General features: G+C 40.7%; 1 protein-coding gene across 8 annotated transcripts in view; it reads right to left on the bottom strand.

The window, feature by feature from the left end:
* LOC137273780 (anaphase-promoting complex subunit 5-like) overlaps positions 1 to 22,646 on the bottom strand; it is a 134,199-nt gene that overhangs the window by 100,481 nt on the left and 11,072 nt on the right. For 7 of the 8 annotated variants that reach the window (XM_067806627.1, XM_067806630.1, XM_067806629.1 and 4 more), the window contains one exon: positions 15,448 to 15,530. In XM_067806627.1, the coding sequence (XP_067662728.1) occupies positions 15,448 to 15,530 (83 nt within the window). Of the gene's footprint in view, positions 1 to 12,072; positions 12,088 to 15,447; positions 15,531 to 22,646 lie in introns of those variants that run through there. The other variant, XM_067806637.1, reaches the window with a different exon arrangement.

Genomic DNA, 22,646 nt, shown 5'->3' with positions numbered 1-22,646 from the left:
TCATCAGCATCTACAGATACTGGGAAAATGAAAGAAGTGAACATTCATTTTACTCCCTCTATTGACAGTGTTAGTCAAGTAGAGCTTCATTTACATCTCCTCAGCTTTATATTCCATATGCCTGAGATGACTGATGCCTCACTTCAATCCATATAATTATGATCAAAATGTTACGATGTAAAACTGAGGCACAAAAGAAACGCTGGCTTCTAATTTTCTCATCTAATAAAACCATATGACAAAGTATGTTAACAGATATCATTGTATTTTACAGACACAACAATTAACATCAGGTTGACCGACTATAACAATCATATGATGATACTGTAAGGAATAGTTAGCATTCTCGTAACAAGTGTTTGATTGCCCATAATTCAATCACAATCCATTTCATGTTTTCATTACATATATCATTGAAAAGTCATATTCCATTATCAATACTGAGTGTGTCCACCTTTTTCGCTTATGTGTCAGGCTAACCTTGCATGAACACACGGCAAATATACTTTTACTCATGTGTGCAAATTTGCTTACATGTATATGTGCAAAACTTCATCATATGAATGGAGGTAACAGTACATTAGAATATGGTGCATTCATAACATAATGGGTTTAGCATGAAGTCTGCCACTAAAACTAATGGGACTGAACTTCATGATAGCAAAGTCATTTTCAAGGTACAAAGGGTCAGTGTGGTAGCCTAGTGATAAATCCTTTCGCTCTTCATGCTGAAGACCCAGGTTCAATTTCCCACATGGGCATAATGTGTGAAGCCTAATTCTGGAGTAACCAATCGCAATATTGCTGGAATACTGCTAAAAGTGTTGTTAAACCAAACCCGCTCACTCACTCACTCAAGGTACAAAATTTCATTTAATCTTGTATTTGATGAAAAAAATGCTTTATTTAATGAATTATCAGAGGTGATTTAATATTTACAATTGAATCATATAATATTAGAAATTAGTATTTGAAATTCAAGATGAAAACGTAGAGGACACTGTCATAACTGTATATATTAATAGGCCCAAAAGATGTGTATAAGACAGGTAATTATGCCTATGATGGGTTAAAATACAGCATAAAGACAACATAACCATCACTAATTTCTTACCCCAGTATAACTGAATTTCACTAGGGTCCCAAGGTCTCTAAAATTTGCTCCTTTCATATTTAACATCACCAAGATACCACAACTCTGTGACCCATAAAAAATACATATACAGAGAAACAAAAAAAGGTATTAGGTGTATTTTAAATGAAAACCCAGAAGTCAGCTTTAATATTTCCTTGAAGTTAGAAGTTACTAAGTTATATAGTGAAGCAAACATTGAAATATCATGCCTGTCAATAGAGAAATTCCAAAAGTATCTGTAACAGTTTGTGAGATGGTATGTGGGACTGACTTGTAATAATAGTAGTTAAAAGTTCCAACACAAAAGAAAGGAATTTTCGCACAAGTAAAGTTTGAATGCTGAATACTATAAACACATTCAAATACTATTGCTGTATCCTGTTTTCAAATAAAAGAGATGTAAAAATAAACACTAATTCATGCAGCAGTTGATGTTATTACTAATGTTGTATTATACAACCCATATACATACAACAGAATGGAAAATAGGTTTGAACAAGACTTAAAATACAGTTTGCAGAGTGAAAGAAATGAATTGTGGTTTTGATAATTCATTTTTCATTTTCATCCTCCAAATGCCGAGGTTGGCCTCAATGACAGGTTGTTGTCACTTCACAATGAGCTTTGTGAGATATATGTATTATATCCATTATGTGAGACAACATTTTCATAATTTACCACTTTTTACCCAATGTATGATTTGACATCTTTGTTAAAACTGTTAGCAAAAAAAATACTGCCTAATATTTGAATGCAATGATTCATTACATAATGCAAAGATTTATAACAAAAGCCAGTAAGTAGGCAAACACCATTTGACAGAAACCCATGCTGACTCCAAGTCATGTGTACAGTGATGAAAGACTATATATTTGTCCATTGGAGCCATGCCAGTTATCTCAAGGGTACACAAAGTCAGTGGTCTAGACTACGAGTTGTGTGACTTTGAGGAAGCTGAGTGGGTTAGACGGCTGACTTTTTGTGCTGTGAATAGCTGCCTGACCCTGAGAGTAGCTGTTGGGATCACAGCTGAGACAGAACCAAAGAAACGTAAGAGAAAGTGAAATGCCAAATATAACATGTTATATACCCAAACTTCCAAAGTGAATAGTAACTAATCAGTTTGTTCCATTTGCTTGTGTGTCTTTATAAAATAATAAATCACTAGTAAGCAGTGTAGAGATAATACATCTTTCTATGAATTTGAAACAAAGCAATATTTGAAATTTGGCACACTGGCTCATTATTAATGGTGCACTGGAGTATTTATTTGTCTTATGAACGAATGTCTTGAAATGGCTTGTTTTTTTCTTTGACATCAGAAAACATCACTGCTTCACTGAAAAACATATATCCACTATATTCAGTTGTTGTGAATGGGTGCCCAAGCAACAATGGTACGGTGATAATAGACAATAATGAGCATGATAAACGCCATGAACATTTTACTTATAGCAATGACACTCTCCTGTACTATAACATGGAACGTTAGGGTTGCCGCTACATGTCTAGACGAAATCCATGCCAAACTAGACTGCACTGGTGTGATGTTTATTAGTGAACATTGGCTAAACATGGACCAACTACCTCTCCTTACCGATCTAAACACAGACTTCCATGTGTATGCTATGTGTCAGACTGATCACTCCTCACTCAGAGGAGCAGGAGGGGTGACTATGCTTGTACAGAAAAGCGATAGTTACTCCACCTCTAGTCTATACATCCCCAGGAGCGATCACGTGATTGGTGTGCAGATAACTAATTATAAAACTCTGATCTACATTATAGGTGCTCATGTCCCATCCACCAATGTCCTGGACAGTGCATATAGTGAAGAAGTAAATACTCTCTTTGAGGCGTATGACACACACTCCTATAACGGCGAAAGTCTTCTGGTCGGTGACTTAAACACAGATCTACGTGACTGTAAATACATGACATCTAGATTGAGAATGCTCCTTCGAGCCTTGAATGAACGGAGCATGATATCTGCCATTCCACTTGATGATCCTACATTATATACCTATACGAACAAATGTAGGGATGCCCAAACCATGATTGATTATGTTTGTATCAACACAGAACATAGATGCAATGTTATTGGTTACGCCATCGATAACCGTCATTCTTACAGTATTTCTGATCACTGTCCCATACAAGTATACTTAGCTACAGATACTCGACACCCGTCCTGTGATAACGGTCGTGTTAACTGGAGGAAAGCCAGTGATGTTGACTTTATGTTATATAGGTATGAGACGGAGAACTATTTCAGAAACATCTTATTTAATGTAACTGATTTCTCATCCCCTAAAGAATACATTGATTGTTATCTTGAATACATAGTCAAGCCACTTCACGCGTCAGCTGTAATTTCTATTCCTACAGCAAAATTCCAATCCCATTTGAAACCTTACTGGAAAAACAATAATCTAAAACATTACCATGACTCGATGCAAGCTGCTCGTAAAGAATGGGTCTCACATGGAAAACCATGTAATAGTGACGATGCATTCTGTGTAAAATATAAACAAGCGGAGCGTATTTTTAGAAAACAACATCGTCGCTCCAAAACCAAATTCAAAACTGATCAATGTCAAGATATATATGAAGCTGCTGAAGTGGACATAGAAGAATATCTCAGAGTTACGAAGTGTAACAAACGCAGTAAAGATCACATACGAGTTCTGCATTACAATGATGTGTCCTGCGAAACACAGGAAGATATATGTAATCTGTTTAGTCAGTACTTTAGTGACCTATCGCAAAAAAAACAGGATGAATCATTAGATGTCTGTTCTACTGAGCCTGTAAATAAGTTTGTTGATGATATCTTGTCATCCCCAGAAGACCATAGTTTTATTCACACATGATGTAAATCCAGTATTATTATGCCCCTTCAGCATTGAGGAACTGTCTGTATCTGTTAAACGTTTAAAATGTGGTAAATCCCCTGGACCAGATGTTATCTCTAATGAACATATTAAATGTGTGGGAAGATCGCTATCTCCTCATGTCCTTATGTTGTATAACGCAATCGTCTCATATGAATGTATTCCTCAGATGTTTAATATTGGTAGCTTTTTGCCAGTACACAAAGGTCACGGTAAAAGTAAGGATAATCCCTCTAATTATAGAGGGATTACGCTTACTTCTGTCATTGGTAAACTATTTGAAAGGCTTCTGCTTTGTAGAATTGACAAGTGGGCAACAGAATACAAAGACTTTCCACACCCATTTCAATTCAGATTTAAAAAAGGGAGCTGGTGCCAAGATTGCTATGCTTGTGTTACGTGAAAGTATCTGTTACTATACAGAAAGAGATTCTACAGTGTACTGTACGTTTATGGACAACGAAAAGGCTTTTGATAGAGTTTGGCTTAATGGATTGTTTAATAAATTGCATCATTTTGGAATAACGGGAAAACTATGGTGTCTTATCTATATTATGTGTTCATCCATGCAATCTTATGTTAAGTGTAATGACTACTCATCCCACATTTTTCATGTAAGGCAGGGTCTTGGCCAGGGTCGTGTTTTATCAGCCTGGTTATTTACGCTTTATGTCAATGATTTGTTGCATGAATTCAATAACTCAACTATGGACTCTGTCTCCCCTGGGGTAATACACCAAGTGTTCTCCTAGCTGATGACACTACATTGCTTAGCTGTACGACTAAATTGATTCAGTCTCTCTTGAATATTCTATATGATTATGCAAACAGGTGGCATCTCAAGTTCAATGCAAGTAAAAGTGCTATTATTGTTTTTAACAACATATGCAACAGTGCTTTTCCAGATGTCTACATTAGCAGTAACAACATCCCTGTGAAAACAAGTATGTTTGGGACTCATTACTATACAGTCATACATAGAGCAGCAAACTCCCATATTACCCGGGAGATTAATACGTACCGACATCGGCTTTGTTTTTAAGAAAATGTTCTGTCATAGATTTACACAGTTCCTGTGCGATGACGCTCCCTCAATATGTCTAAAGAGTAAGACCTCACATCTTTCATATGTTAGCTTTGGTGAGAAAATATGGAATATATGACTTATATATGTACCTGGAAACGTCTGTACCTCCCAGTAAACAACTATGTGCATGCCTGGTTAAAACTGCTGTTCATGAACTAGACAACAAATACATTATTTCAGAACTATCTTCAAAAGCAGCTTTAGCACAGTATCACCTTATTCATGAATATTCATGAAGATTATGGCGTCTTGCCCTAGAAAAACATCTATGCTTCTTTGATATTGCAATGCTATTACACATCGGCACTTACGTAATTCAATCTCATGAGTGTCTTTGTGGTACGTTTGCCTATGACATCGTTAAACATGTATTTCTTTATTGCAATGAAACACTGTATGACAGAGACAGACTAATTGAAGACATAATTGACATTCTTGACGTAGAGATGTTTAGTAGCCTATGGAACAACGATGACGATATATTACTATGTTTTATACTCAGGGGTCTTCCTACACAGAGCTCAAAAGAGCAATGTGCATAAGTTGAATATGCAGAACTGTTAAGTTGTGGAAACGATATTTGCATCAATGTATATAATTTCTGACACCTGTAGATGCCATATTTGTTACTGTTTATCCATATAATTCCATATTGATTTACTTGCCATAATGCACATGTGAACCCTGTACTTATCTTCATATGATATGGAGGAAATAAAGTATATCTATCTATCTATCCACTTTGATATTTGTTCAGGGTATCAAGCTGTTTATATATAAACCATGTTAGCTGGATGGTCATATAACAGATATACATTACATGTTTGGTTTTCTCAAAATACATCATACATCAATATAACAGCTAGGAACCTTTGAAAACAAATTATCTGACAGTTGACGTCTCGCAACACAACAGATTGTCTGACAACAGATCGGACCATTGCGATTGTCTGACAACCCAACAAATCTGACAACTGAGATTGTTTGACAACAATACGGATCTGACAGTTGAGATTGTCTGACAATACTATAGATCTGACACTTCAGATTGCCTGACAACACAACAGATCTGACAGTTCAGATTGCCTGACAACACACAGACCTGACAGATGAGATTGTCTGACAACAAAGCAAATCTGACAGTTGAATTTTCTGACAATAATATAGATCTGACAATTCAGATTGCCTGACAACAGATGTGACAAATCAGATTGCTTGACAACACAACAGATTTGACAGATCAGATTGTCTGACAAATACAGATCTGACGGTTCAGATTGCCTGACAATACAACAGATTTGACAGATCAGATTATCTGACAACAAAGTAGACCTGACAGTTGAGATTATCTGATAATAATATACATCAGACAGTTCAGAAAGACTGACAACACAAATAGATATGACAGTTCAAACTGACTGACAACATGACAGATCAGATCACCTGACAACACAACAGATCTGACAAATGAGATTGTCTGACAACCAAGAAGATCTGACAGTTCAGATTGCCTGACAACAAAATAGATCAGACACTCTGATTGCCTGACAACACAACAAATCTGACAGTTCAGACTGCTTGACAACAAAATAGATCAGACACTGATTGCCTGACAACACAACAAATCTGACAGTTCAGATTGCCTGACAACAAAACAGATCTGACACTTTGAGACCATGAGTAAAATAGGACCGCCATTCAGTTACACAGTCCCTCTAGTATGTCTGTATCTAGCCAAAATTTCCTGATCAACAAATCTGAGAGTTCAGATTTTCTCGCAATACAACAAATAAGATATTCTAAACTTTCTCACAACACAACAAGTCAGATATTCTTAACTTTCTCAACACAATAAATCAGATATTCTAGACTTTATCATGACACAACAAATTTGACTGAAAACAGCACCCAAATTCTGGAAAACAATTGTATAAAGACTTGTATAAAGTTGTTTACGTCACTCACTTTATTCTTAATAGACCACCAACTGTGGTACAAGAGTACATATTACACACATAAATCATTGCATAGATTGTCTACATTGCATATGGAGTATGACAAGATACCTACATTGCATATGGAGTATGACAAGATATTAGTAGAATAGAAAATCAGTTGCTGGTATAACATGTCTATTATCTAACTTTTGTTATATTAGAAAAAATAACATTTATAAACTTAAACAACATTCAATAAGGAGTGTTGGAGTGTTTCAATGATTTGGTTGAATTTTCTTCTAGATTCATGAAAGGCAGGACAGCGAAATACTGTAAATCATTAAATTTTTGCGAGCATGATATTTTTGCGAAAAGCTTGCAAAAATATCATGATGCAATTTGCTGGTAGAATGCAATGAATAATCAGCAAACAACCTGTCCTATCTTCGCTTTATTATTCACCACTTCTAAATTAACAATAGATCTAGACAATACATATATTAAGCAATGACAACCACGCGGAGAATGACTAATTACTAGCATTACTCGTCCTCATGTGTCACATGTCAAACAATGGATACCTGAACAAAAGTCACTCAGTCAGTACGTCCAATACTCCAGACAGGCGCCATCCACGCAACACACATTTCTTGGAGACTGTTTGAAAGGCTGAGACCATCCAGCGGGCGTGGATAAGTTTCATGACACTTATCTGGAGATCAACAGCTTTGCCGACACTGACTAAACTGGTCCTTAATCAGTGCCAATTTATTAGAGTCAGTCCATTTAATTTAATCTCTTTGAACTGTTTTAAGCCTATATGGCCTATGCAGCAAGTGTTGTTTTTAGGAAAACATCACTGATTGCATACATGCGGAAGTACTCCACTAAATAGTGTTAAAGATTAGCGGCAAACTTTAATATGTGATTGGATTTACTTCAGATAAAACTTTCAGATGCATGTAAACTTTGAAACTGTCAAACTAAACTATGTTTTGAGAATAAGGCAAGTCGCAAAAATATCATGACACAAAAACGTCTGTTGGTCGCCACTCGCAAAAATATCATGACGCAAAAAATGCGTGATTTACAGTATACAATGGAACTCATCTGCACTTGCTGACAAGTCACATATAATATACAGGTTCTATTCTCTCTTGGAGAATTATTCCACCGCCCCATCTCAATTGGTAACCATCGATTAGAAGTTCTGAATTTAAATAATGGATAATAAATATATTTGGGCAATAAGAGAAAGGCATCAAGTGAGGGTAGGGTCCTAATATATTTATAGTATTGGCCCTTGGGACTTGTTTCTATGGTATTCCTCCATTCTTGAAAAAAAATGATCTTTAAAACTACTTTCTACCATATTCAGCAGCCATGTTCAACTAAAATTACCCAGAAACATATATATATTACTAAGCCCGCATGAGTTATTTATATTTTCAACAAATTTAAACCACGAATAGAAATGATTAGTTACCACAGTATCTAATGTCATGAAATTATAGATTACCTGTGATAATTTGATTTGGGACTTAGTCATGATGTTAGTTTATGCCAATAACCAGCAATACTGATAGGATATCTTCCAAATTCACAATATAAGAAATAACAATAATAATGTGCATTTCTATAGTGCATCTGTTCACACAACAGTATGCTCTGTGCGCTGCTCAGACAAAGTCAGGCCCCCCTAAGTAATTGAAGGAATTACAGCAAATTTGAAGGAATTGCATCTCAAATGTAAACAAACGCAGCCCACTCGCGAAACAATTGCAGCGATATCGGTAGTTTAGTGGTAATAACAGAAACACATTGGCCCTATCGGAAGCAATGTCGGTAATACAGGAAACACGATCGGCCATCTTCGGAGATTTTTCGGTCGCGAGCGGAAACTCACGCAGCAAAACATGGCGTCGTTGGAAGAAGCACCCGTCTCGGTGAGATTTGTTTTTAGTTCCTACTATTACATTTTCATACTTATCCATCTTTGACCACCCGCGTTGAATGCGTTTAGGTATGAGGTGTTGTCGGGGCAATAGCTTATGTTTTTAGGAAAAGATTGTCACTGCAGAACAGTGTCACAAGTCATGCCCCTGGAGATTGTTTACAGCTGAACATCGAAGTCGTGCCGATGATTACGAACATCATGAACGTGCGCCATGAAGAAGTTTATGAGCCATAATTTTTCTTGCTACGAAGTGCAATTGACAAATTTAAACACATTTTACAAAAAAATGATGTTATATCTGGCGCACGTTCGTAATCATCGGCACGACTTCGATGTTCAGATGTAAACAAACTACAGGGGCATGACTTGTGACACTCTCCTAGAGTGACTATCTTTTCCTAAAAACATAAGCTATTGCCCCGACAACACCTCATGCCTAAACGCATTCAACACGGGTGGTCAAAGATGGATAAGTATGAAAATGTAATAGTAGAAACTAAAAACAAATCTCACCGAGACGGGTGCTTCTTCCAACGACGCCATGTTTTGCTGCGTGAGTTTCCGCTCGCGACCGAAAAATCTCCGAAGATGGCCGATCGTGTTTCCAGTATTACCGACATTGCTTCCGATAGGGCCGATGTATTTCTGTTATTACCGCTAAATTACCGATATCGCTGCAATTGTTTCGCGAGTGGGCTGCGTTTGTTTACATTTGAGATGCAATTCCTTCAAATTTGCTGTAATTCCTTCAATTACTTAGGGGGGCCTGAAAGTGGTTGTTAAAGAAATGTCCTTTTCAATAACAAAAGCATACATTCCTTAGCCTGTGTAGCTAGTACAGTAATATCTAAAGAGAAATTTCTATATTTTGTACACATGAAGGTACGGGGTAGAATAGGCCTTCAGCAACCCATGCTTGCTATAAAAGGCGATTATGCTTGTCGTAAGAGGCGATTAACGGGATCGGGTGGTCAGGCTAGCTGACTTGGTTGACATGTGTCATCGGTTCCCAATTGCGCAGATCGATGCTCATTCTGTTGATCAATGGATTGTCTGGTCCAGACTCGATTATTTACAGACCACCACCATATAGCTGGAATATTGCTGAGTACGGCGTAAAACTCAACTCAGTCACTCACTCTATTGAAAATGAAACCCCTGGTAGTTATAATTATTTACTATTAGTTCTTCTGTGCCATAGTGAAACGGTAGTTATTTACTCTACACTTCCCACTTCCAAAAATAACAAATTTAGTTTTATCACTATATAATTAAATTTTTATTGTGTTCATTAAAATTCTGGCAATCTGATTGGTTAACTGGGAACATTTCTTTTGATTTCATTTCCCAATGAATCTGAAAAAAATAAGCCACGCCCACCGATCCAGACTACTTTCGGACCTGAGGAATGTCGGGGAATCCCTTTACACAGTGGGGGAATTCCCTTGCACTCGGGTACCTTAATGAACTTTGGGTAAACATTGAAGTGATACATTGTGGTTAACATAAACAAACAACTCAAAATTATCCGTGAACGTTAATAAGGTTGCAACGCCTCGACAAGAGCATGCGCACGTTGGAACATCAGTTCATGGCATCGCAATCCCAGTCACATCACAGCCTCTTTCTGCTTGCGCAAATACTACAATCTCAGTTCCACTAACTTCATATCATCGGGCTTCATGTCCATTTCTCACTTTTCAAACTGTCTCTTTCAGTTCGCAGGTAGTAATTCAAACATTTGAACTTGAAACTTTGCCGATACCGGGACGCGTCACGTTGAGTTGTTCCACTCTGATTCGTCGACCGATGCTAGCTTGGTTGATTGACAGCTGTTTGGGGGTGCTCTATGTTGATTGGCTCATGGTTTGGCAGGCGTGTCATTTTATGTAGATGAGTCACGTGAGTCATGTCACGTCATTACCGAATTCTTACACCGAAAATGTTAATCGGTGGTAACAAAGATATCTGTTTCCATGAATTTGATTACGTTTAAAGAAAATATTGTTGACAGGGTATAGTATTTGTTCCTGAATTTAATTATAAGGATTCTTACAAAAGTTTGCACCTTAGTTTTTAGTTTCATACTTCAATGCAACGAAAGAAATACAAAGTCAATCCTTAATTACAATCTCCATTTCTGGCAATATATATGAAAATGGTCAAAGGACCTTTGCAAATTGCAGGGATGACGCTGAGCACAAGTACAAACAGCTGAATGTAGATTAAAATTCATATCACAATTATTGATGGATGTATCAACAGTCTAAGGGTACATGTGTCTCATTAACAGATAACATTAACATTAACAGATAACGGTTGCTTTGTTTACTAATTCATTCAATAACGAGCTTACATCGTGTATTTGCATAATATCAGTATTACTCCTGTATTGATCCTTTTTGGAAAGTCATATCTTTTCAGTTTCACCAGTGTAGTTACATGTTTACAAGTAAATGGTCTAGGTGCCTTAGTAAGAGGTCTGCTATCCATGTTGCATAACAAAAATGCTATAGGGCAATGCATATCTGAGTATAGAGGAGAAAAATCAACAATTTCAAAGATCCCATTATATGGCAGACATCTATTAGAACATTATGACATACTCAACAGTGCTTGTGTCCTTACAAGTAACTTTTCCTAATTTTGCATCTTTGTCCATTCTACCATTACAATAAAATGTTTTGCAGATATCAATCAGTTTATGTCTTTAGTTATTAAATTTGTTACTGTCGTGCGCGCATAGCTCAAGCTGGAGGAAAAAGCTACTCTAAAACATCAGGTCAAAATAAGTGAGTGAGTGAGTGTGTTTAGTTTTATGCCGTACTCACCAATTTTCCAGCCATATGGCAGTGGTGTGTAAATAATCAAGTCTGGACCACACCAGCTTATGATCAACAGCATAAGCAATTATCACACAATTGGGATACAATGACCACCATGTCGGCAAGCCTGACCACCTGTTAGTGGCCTTTAATGACAAAAATGCATATGGGTTACTAAAGATCAGTTCTACCCAAATCTTCACGGGTCAGATCAAAGGAGAATGTTGCAATACCTACCAGACCCTACAGAGAGGACAAGGAACAAACAGACTAAAATAGCAACCAACACAAGGAGGATATGTCTGTGTTTACTGTTAATGTAATCTTAATCCTGTTTCTTTCTCCTAGTCTGGAGTTTCCCACTGTGATATTATCTTGTAATAGTACAATGTTAGACCATACTTTTCTATAAAAAACGTAATGCATTCCCCCACCCCCACCCCCACCCTCAAATTATGCATTCAGATTACAATATTGGAATGAAAAGTTCTAATAAGTTAATGAAAAGTTGCATTAAATCTACGCTCAAAACCCATTGTGTTTTCATGAATATCCTACGCACAACTCTGTGATTGAAACCAGTTCAGCAAACACTGATATCTAGGGGCAAACAAATATTGCCATAGCAATAGTTTATTGCAACAGCAATAATCTATTGCGACAAACTATTGCAATAGTATTTTTCTCCTTGAACTGAACTCGGAAGTCATTTCTCAAATGAATGTATAGCTTATATGTAATAGTTTCAGTCTTTATTAAAAACTGACAAGAAACTTGGGGAGGGTATTGCAGAGAATTTTCATATTGCGATATATTGCGATGTTTAAAAGCATCATTTTCCATGACACCCTAGAAATGTTCAGGCTCATAACATCGATGGACCTTGGGGTCAAAGCCATAGGCATGGCTGAGACGATAGTAAAAGCAGCAAGCCATGCCATCATATCTTTTAAGATTTGCTGTTTGTGCAAAGGAAGGGCATCCACTGACAAGGTGTTGGACAGTCTCTGTAAATTCGTTGCATAATTGATATTTCATGTAAACAGTTTGATTAAGAATCACATTCAGACGATTGCAAGTGGGAAGTAACTGGTCCTGAGCAGCAAAAGGATGCCCTCAGTTTCACATTTGAGACCAGCCGACTTCATCCACTGCATGTACAGATGATGCAATGGCTTCTCAGACAGCTTCTCCACAAAGGACCGACTCTATGCAGACTTGGTGAAGGACTTCCCCAGGTTTACTCCCATTGCTGTACCGTCCAGCAGTACATCACCATCAACAAAATCAACTTCAAATTTCAGATTCTGTCCAATTACCTATGTACATGTGGAATTCCATGCTTTCATCATAAGTCTTGACATGCATCTTGAGTCTTGAGTCCTCTGTTATTATTATTATTATTTACAGATTAAGATAGAAATGCAGCAGGGAGGGTTCGGGTGATCCTTGCACAGTGAGGCCGGTAAGGCACATCATCAGCTCATGGCCCTTTAGTGTTCCCCGTAGGCGCATTTAGGAGGGCGCAGCGCCCTGCCCTTTGCCTTTGGCGCCCTGCCCTTTTTATCTTGCGCCCTGCCCTTTTTATATTGCGCCCTGTCCTTTTTCGCCTCAATCGCAGTCGTTTACTATGACGACTGTGTATTTTGAAGATCTGAAATGCTTTTTTTCAAATTCTACTCTTAAAATACCAACGGAGAAGAGTAAAAACGAACTTTAGAATTGAAATTATAAGACAATTTGACTTATTATACATTTCGTTTGTTGTTTTTTTCAATAATCCTCACCAGCATAACCCTTGGAGGCTATGAAGTGCCCTTTTCCATGAATTTACCCTGCCCTTCCTGAACCCTAGGGGGAACACTACCCTTGCCCCCTCTATACACAGCCCAGACAGCAAATGGAATTTCTCCCAGGAAACGCTGGCTTGTCGTACCCACCAAGAACTTTCCTAAGTATGTGTGGGCTCCCCAACACAGCAGCCTTCTGCATTACCCAGATTGTCAGAAGGGTTGTGCTCCCGGTGGAGAACCCGGGCACTCTCCTGATCTGTGCCAAGAATTCATGAGTTCCCAAACCAAGGGCACAGAGAACAATGGGGAGCCTGACAACAGTGTACTTGGGATGCAAGTGAGACATTTCAAAGACAAGGTCCACATATTTATCATGCTTTTCTGACTGACCACCTGATCCCATTAGTCGCCTCTTCCAACAAGCATGGGTTGCTGAAGGCCTATTCTACCCCAGACCTTCTGGGATCTATTATCATTAATTACTAAACTATTAATAGTCACACATACTATCATTGCATGAACACTTTTTCGTTCCCACCATCGATTAATTGCTATTGGAAATGTAAACAACTGCAATTCGTCTATAGTTCGATGAATCATTACAGCTCTACCAACAACACCACTTTCGGGGCAATTGTTTACATTCCATATACAGCAAGTGTTCCCTGTTTGGAAGCTGTTCATCTTCAAGTTTCAGTTATCATTTTTAGGCAAATTGTTATGGACGTTTATTTCATTAACAGGAATCTAAACTGAGTGCATATGCCCAAATATGTATAATATTGGCTAAACTATTATATAAAAAAATGGCATTGTGCACTTAAAATAGAAGCTTCTGATTGGTTAAACAAACAGTTATGTTTCTAGTAGCCACCGGAGAAACCCCATATTCAAGAACTTTCTTAGATAACTTGCCCATCGTGCATAACTGACTTTCTGATATGAACCAGTGTTTATCCAGATGCATGGTTAAAGGGAAGTAACTCAGTGCATTCTTGGTTTTGCTAACTTAGTGAAACTGAAGACACATACTGAAGACATGTATGAGTGACTGTCGTGAGATACATCGCTCTTCGCATTTTTCCAACAGCATCACTAAAGAAAGGGGCTTCACACACTGGAAATGGGAATAGAATGTGAGACCTCTGAATGACCAGCCAATGCTGTAACCATCATGCAGTTTCACCTACCAGTCGCTTGACACTGGTTGACACCATTTAACAAAGTGTTACCAGCCCAAAATGGATAGAACAAAGTAAGACACAGAGATGTATGGAACATTTAAAATTTGCACCAGACTGTCGGACTGGCTACCTGTACATTTAGGCCGGCCAGCAGAAACTAGCCTGGATGTGCCTCAGATCATACACCAACTAAGGCTGCAGCTGACTTACATTCTCATAGTTCTCAGCCAGGAGGGACAGGCATGGTAACAATGTGCAGCCTGATGATGGCCTGCATTGTTGTGTACAGAGATTAGGTAACGTCTGGTTACATCGGTTATGTATTCTGGACAACTAACCACAATTACAATGACTTGAAATACATCACACAGTCTTCAATGTTTTACCATGTTTGTGGTGAATTTTATCAAATTCAACTTTTCATGACTAAAAGTCAAACAATGCACAGTAATAATTTGTTTTTGTGGGCAGAAAGTTTTAACATCATGATTGTATTGTATGTATGACTGTCAAAGGACACTTGAAGACGTACCTGTCAGTGAACAGATGTGCCCAGCCTGTCAAAGAAAAACTGAAGACTTACCTGTCAAAGAAAATCTGAAGACTTACCTGTCAAAGAAAAACGAAAGACTTACCTGTCAAAGAAGCAGTCCAGCAGCACCGGCTTCAGAATTCCCTCTAGTCGCTGCTTCAGTTCCAGGAGCTCCAAGTCTGGACTCTGCAATGAGTGAGCAAGTTTAGTTTTACGTCACACTCGACAATATTCCAGCTATAAGACGGTGGTCTGTAAATAATCAAGTCTGGACCAGACAATGCAGTGATCAACTGGTTTTTGCATTGATCTGTGCATCTGAGAACTGATGACGTGTCAACCAAGTCAGTGAGACTAACCACCCGATCCCGTTGCCTCTTACGACAAGCATAGTCGCCTTTTATGGGAAGCATGGGTTGCTGAAGGTCTAATGTAGTAGTATAGGGAATGGGGGTTTTAAAACACTTTCAAGAAAAGTCTCTACAAAGCCTTATTTACTAAATAAGGCTTTGGTTGGGCCCTTAGCTCTTGCTACTATTACCCCTACTACTTAACGTGTGTTGGAGGTAACACTGTGCCGTACAGTACGATCAATAATTCTTCTCTTACCCGGCCTATGTCACGTTTATATCGATGAAACAGTTTAACGTGAACCGCCTATGATCTCTTTGGTGTTCGTAATAAAGGCTTGCTGGGCTTTTTGTATCCCCTGTTCTATGTACTTTTTTTTCTCGTCCTCGCTGATAGCAGACTTACGAGACTTGGATCGAATATCTTGTTTCATTCCGTTATATTTTGTGAGTTCAGAGAGGATTGAACGAAACTCCTCTTCTGAGATCTTACTATCAGAGAGTGCCGTGGAAATACGCTCACTCACTGTGTTGAGCTTTGCTTCGGCCAGAACCCTGATCTCGTCGTGTTTCAATGCCTTACGATGCAGTCTGCGTGATACTAACTTAAGCGCCAACCCTAACACCCCTGCTATCCCAGCTGTTATTTCAATACCTAGCACTATAGGTGTAGCCACGATGGTAGCTAACAATCCAACACCTGCCGCCCCTAGTCCCATGCTGGTTGTCATAAGGGTAGTGTCAGCCCCGTCCAAGATATTGAAAGCTCTATGGTACTTTTTACATAGTGCTTTCCGCGTGTCACGGTCTTGTTCTAGTTGGCGTTTCACATCACATAACTGCCTCAAGCGGAACCCATCTACGGTTTCCAGCGTCTTTGCTACTTCCTCTACGACTGGGTACAGACCCATCTATAATATATATTTTGAAAGATATTTTAATTGGGTTTCAGTTAATACTCTATAAATTAATTTGAAGTCTACAAGTTCTATACTAGTAGTCAGGGTAATAGGTGAGAGGCTAATAGACTTTCCTGTTGTAATAAAAACCCCACTGAGGTTTATTAAGCGGTTTATAGGACCCGTGGTATCCTGTTGTATAACAATACAACAATATTTGTTTCTGTGTTCGCCAAACCAGTGTATTGACACCCCGGGTAAAATTTGGTGTACTCTTGAGGTGTTTTCATTGTCTAAATCATTAAAGAAGACTTCTATGATGAGTGTGAAAGGGGAGAATATATCAAGATATACGTTAAAAGAATAATTGATAAATGCTAATTTATTTTTTACTACAGTCTTTAACCTATTTTTTTCGGTATTAGTAGTTACTATGGGTACCCTCTCCGGAATGAAATCCCCGGCCCAGATACCGTTGTTCCTAATCTTAGAGATCCACGAATTTTCGTCGTCTATTGTGATATAAGGTGAGGCGAGTGTTAAGTTGATCAGCCATTTGGGCTCTTTTAAATCTGATAACGACACCAGTCTGTACACGTTGTCTTTGAAGTGCAGGATATATAAGGTGTCTTCCTCACCAGGCTGATCGAATCCCTCCGTATCTCCTAGGTCGTTAAGTGTAGTGTTGGGACGATGACTGGTCATTATTATACTATTACGATATAATTTCCAACTGGTTTTCTGATAATAATTCAGGGGTGAACTTCATACCCATGAAGTGTATGTTGTCAGGCAGGAAGATCTTGGTTAGTGATATCTTGTTTTCCACGATCACGTTGACCCCCTGCAGACTGGTGTTGGAGCCGACACCCACCCGCACGTAAACGTTGCAAACTTGATACTGGTGTCGTTTCCCCCACCCGAGTTTGATTCCCTTCACGATCTCGACATCATTCCCAGATGGTTCCCCTAGGTAGACTTTGATGATCAGTGTTGAGTTTGCTGGTAGACTCTCTAGTATACTGACCACGCCTTCGAATTCAGACACCAACTGCAATGTCACGTTTTGTATGGCCGGTTTACTCGATAGCATGTGGGCTGCCATAGTGTCGAGTGGGCTGACGACTACGCTACGTCTCTGAGTTGGGACGTAAGCCACGAGCAGGGTTCCATTGTTCACGACTTTGTTTAGGTGGTTGTCTTTGTTATCCGTGAATACGTAGGGGGAGCCGAGCCTAATATTGAGAAACCAGTCGTTATCGGGTAACAACACCCACTTGTCATCTTCGGTGAAGACGAGCATATATGGCTTGTTTCGGGCGACGGTAGTGCTCTCAACATCGTCTAAGTCGAACAGTTTACCCCCGAACGATGGGTATATTATCCAGTTATTACCGGTGTTGACAAGGGCGTACTTAGTGTTGATTGTTGCTCTTGTGGTATCTACTATATCACTTAGGGTTCCACCGGAGGGGATTTCAACGCGTTTGTAAATGTTGTTTTTCAGTTGCAAGGCGTACGATTTACCATCTACTCCGGGAGCGTCGAAACCGCGCGTGTCTCCGAGGTCGGAGATCCTGATATTGACACATTTTTTCACTCCGGGCCCTTGTGCGCTGGTCATTTTACATGAAGCGTTAAGCTGAGGTATCCTATATTTACAGGATTATGATTTATATCTAACACCGATATTATCAGCTCAGGTATGTTGCCCTGGGTTAATCTCTTATACTGCCGTGGTGAAAACGACTCGGTTCTACCGTCGTTGTATTTCTCAGTTTTCACCGGCACTGCTCTCAGTATAGTGGAAGGGTGACCTCCTTGAATGTTGTACGTTGTGCTCACCTGACCGAGATGAATGTACAGCTCTCGGTACGGTACTAGATCGGGTAACTTCGTGCCTGTGACGGTTGTTGTTGGTTTTATCTCGTCAGGAGACATACCGAGTATCCTCGCTAATGGTCGGCCGAGCCTCAAGGAGGTTCTTCCATTGTTGATTAACACCACTGTGCCGTTTGAGTCATTCATCTTGAGTTCGGCTCCCAGGGGTTTGAAGACCTCGTCGTTTAGAGAGCACACGCTGTAGTAGCCGTCAGTTATCTGGCTGCGAGTTCCACTGACGAACAGCTTATTGTTGCTGGCGTTGATGTTAGTCCATTGCGGTAGGTAGGTGATATCGCAGAGTGCGACTTCGAGTTGACCTGACATGTTATCGATCGCGTGCGTCAGCTGAACGGCCTCACCGCTCGTTATTCCTGGAAGTGTTATGTACATATTATAATATATAATTTATATATTATAATATGGACTTAGCACACTTGAAAATCGTGGTGGTAGGTAGTACGGGGTTTAAAGCAACCTTTATTAATATCTTTGAAAACTATATCGTGACCGTTAATAACGCGCAGGCGGTGGTAAACTGGAATCAAAACCCAATGCAGTTTTGGCAGAACCAACTCAACTTTGCTGTGTGGTGTGCGACGACAGGGTCGGGTGTGACACTAGACTACGGTATAGACGAACTGAGTAAGGCAGTCATTTTGTTTCATATTTATTATCAAACGAGACGAATATTGAAGGAAATAAGTGCTCCTCTTCCCCAAGATAAAGCGTGGAGTATGACGAATAACCCCTATGATAAACGCGCTTATGAACGTGTTTGTGGGGAGTTTGAGATTCCAACGAATAAAGACTTTCGCCTTCCTGGTGTGAACCATGGTCTCGGTATAGTTCTCGTGTACTTCTACAGGTCCGGAACATATATGGCCGGTTCTGCAGATGGTACATACAACCCAAACCGTCATACATTTACAGGCCCCACAACGAATGAAAAGATCCATGTCAGCTGCATAAAGCAAACCAATCCTGATGCAGCCACAGCCTGGACTAAAATGATCTCAAAAACATCGAAAGAATTCACTCGTGCTGGTACAATACGCTTGAACTACTCGATTCGAACGTACGTGTGGGCGCTGTTGGGTGCGCAGTCGATGACGCGTTCCAACATCCTAGGTAAGGGAACTGCTTACGACGCTCAGAAACAGTTCGTTGCCAACGTTGAGGATGCTATCAATTCTCCAGTTGATCTCCCGCGGGCCATCGACCGTTACCAAAACGTGTTAGAATACGCCAGATCGAAAGTCAACTACGTGTTCGGCGTGGGGCTGTACATGGCTCCAAGTGATATGCAACTGAGAGTAAAAAAAGTGGTGGGTTATAACAACAAAATAGTCATAGCCACGGCGGATCAAAAGTTGGGTATCAACCCCGATATTAACACCCCCTATATCCCACACATCCCACCACGTGAAACAGGTATAGTGGCGCCGCCCCCGGAGTCTAAAGTTCATGTGGGGGTACCCCCCACACACACCCATATTCAGACCTCCAATCAGCAGCATATTGATAATAAAACGGCCCTGGTGGTTGGTGGGGTAGCTTTGGGGCTTATTTGGTTAAAAATTTCTTAGCCGCTACGTACACCAGACCCGCCACGGCGACAATGGCTGCCCACAGGTTTTGACTGAGCCACATGGCAGTTTTAGCCAGAGCGCCCAACAACCACGAGACGATGCTACCCAGGATGCCGGGAAGGGCTTCGGCGGCTTTACCAGCCAGTTTAGCTAGGCCTTCCCCGAGTTTTTTTATCCAGTCTTTAACACCCCCACCGCCACTTGGGGTTCCGCCGCCGACAGGCACCACTGTACCCCCTGTCAGTGACACCACCAAGGTTGATATGATGAAACCCAATGCAGTCAGAATGCTGGCAATGGTGATCCCTTGCTCCCGGAACAATATCCGAATCCTGTCTGCTAACGTGGTGTCTCGGTAGAGGACTTGATTGATGGTTTCCCGCACACGGTTGGTCTGGGATCGAAGCTTTTCTTTGTGGCCGGACGCTGTCTCCAACCAGACCTGCCTTTCATCTTCCAAATTACGTATTCGTTCCTCGATGGTGGCTTTCATAGACTCGTCCTCAGTTTCACCGAGTTTTTCCTTTTCATAGTCGATGTGGTCGTCTATCTCACTCATTTTAGCCGTGCTTTTCGCGATCTGTCCACGAATGGTTTGCATCAACAGGTCCAACCCCCGCAGTTCCCGAAAGGTAAGTTCGAAACCCGGGAAGGGCTTGTTCTTGTAGTCGTCCAACACCTTTTCAATATCATAAGTCATGTTTTGAACCGATGTGGCGTCCCTCATGTCTTCCAGACCTTGACGGACCTTCGGAGGATACTGCTTAGGTCGCGCGCCACCGTAATCTATGAAGCCTAGTTCATCGCGGACAAAGTTACTCCCATGTTTACTGCCCAATGTTGATAAGGCAAGCGGTTCTCTCCTGCGTTTATTCACGAGATCGATCTCCGGGTGAGTCTTCAAACGCAGCGTGCCATTGCTATCGAGGGTAAACCTGGAATATTCCCTTCCCAACGGCTTGAGTTTGGATTTATTTTCAACTGCGTTGTAATAATCGTCGACGGCGCCCTCCATGAGTGCGTCACCGTGCGAGAATGAGGTCTCCTGGTCATCATCGAATGCCTGGGCACTATCGCCCCGCATATCATCCATAGGTATGTCTTCATCCATTATTTAGTATTAAAAATATATTTCATTTATATATAACAATGTACGGCAGAAAATTAGATCCTTTCAGAAGATTGAGAGAGCCATTAGGAGCCAGAGCCGTGCGCCAGTCGGTGACCATCACCAACAATCCCAGCAAGATAGACCAGAATCAAACTCTGCTGGTTAGATTTCCAAACCTTGGTGAGAATGACCTCATGGTACCAGGCACTGTTCGACAGGCGTTCAATATCACGTTGACCTCCGACAACGACAAACGCGAGCTAGTGCGGAACGTGGGTCGAGCTATCATCAAGAAAACGACCGTCAAGATCAGCGGTAACGAGGTGCTGAGCATCGACGACAGCGACGTGTTTCACTGCTACGGGGATCTCTGGAAAAGCAAGGGAGAACGAGTCAATGATGTGTACCAGGGTATCAGCAAATCAACCCGGTCGCGCATAGGGTATGCCTTCACGCCAGACCAGCTAGACAAGCTATCGGACGGTGAAAAGGCCATCGCTCGAGCATACGGGAATCGATTCTGCGTGCCGCTCGACTTCGAGTTGCTCACGGGACACGCGCCGTTTTACCAGGCCGCGCTGGGTGATAGGTTCGAATACGAGCTCACGTTTAACGACTATAGCAAAGTAGTGCGTACGCCGAACGGTGATGAGGCCAGTTATGCCATAGACAACATCTCTCTGGAGTTCGACATGGTCACTAGCCCGGAGCTGGCCAGGCAGGTTCGAAGCCAGTACTCTGGGAAGATGGCTATCCTGTACGATCGCGTACTGAGGCATAGATCAGTCGTGCGAGATAAGAGCGACACTGTGTGGAATATCAACCTGAACGTGCCGGCGCGATCGATGAAAGGTATCCTGGTCGTCCCCGTGGAGGATTACGAGCCATTCCGGAGGGACAGCGAGAAGTTTTTCAACCCCGAGATTGAAAAGGTGGAAGTGACCATCGAGGGCGTGCCCAACCAGCTGTTCAGTCATGGTATGAGACCACACCAGCAGTGGGATGAGATAAAAAAGCTACCAGTGGGGGATTACATAACAAAGGACCTGGACCTCGGCTCCGTGCAGATCGGTGAATACCTGACCACCAAGTACGCCCTATGGTTGGACATGCGATCCACGGATGATGATAAACTGCATGGTAGCGGGCGCCGTATAGATAACGGCAGCGAAGGGATAACCATCCAGATTACTAAGAAGGCTCAACCCGCTGGTAAGTTGAAATTATATCTGTACGTTATTATGGACGCGCAACTTAATATAGACAATGGGAGATTCGTGCAAGCCATCTACTGACCTCCACCTCCCCACTGACCCACACTACGCCATAGTGTGCGGGCAGACTGGCTGTGGGAAGACCGTTTTCGTGTTGGATATGTTGGAGGGTTACTACAAGGATGTGTTCGATAACATCGTTATCATGTGCCCTACTCTGAGAATGAATAAAACGTACGCGCGACCTTGGGTGAT

This window comes from Haliotis asinina, chromosome 2, assembly GCF_037392515.1.
Source record: "Haliotis asinina isolate JCU_RB_2024 chromosome 2, JCU_Hal_asi_v2, whole genome shotgun sequence".
Taxonomy (NCBI): Eukaryota; Metazoa; Mollusca; class Gastropoda; order Lepetellida; family Haliotidae; genus Haliotis; species Haliotis asinina.
This window is presented reverse-complemented; position numbering and strand designations above follow the sequence as displayed.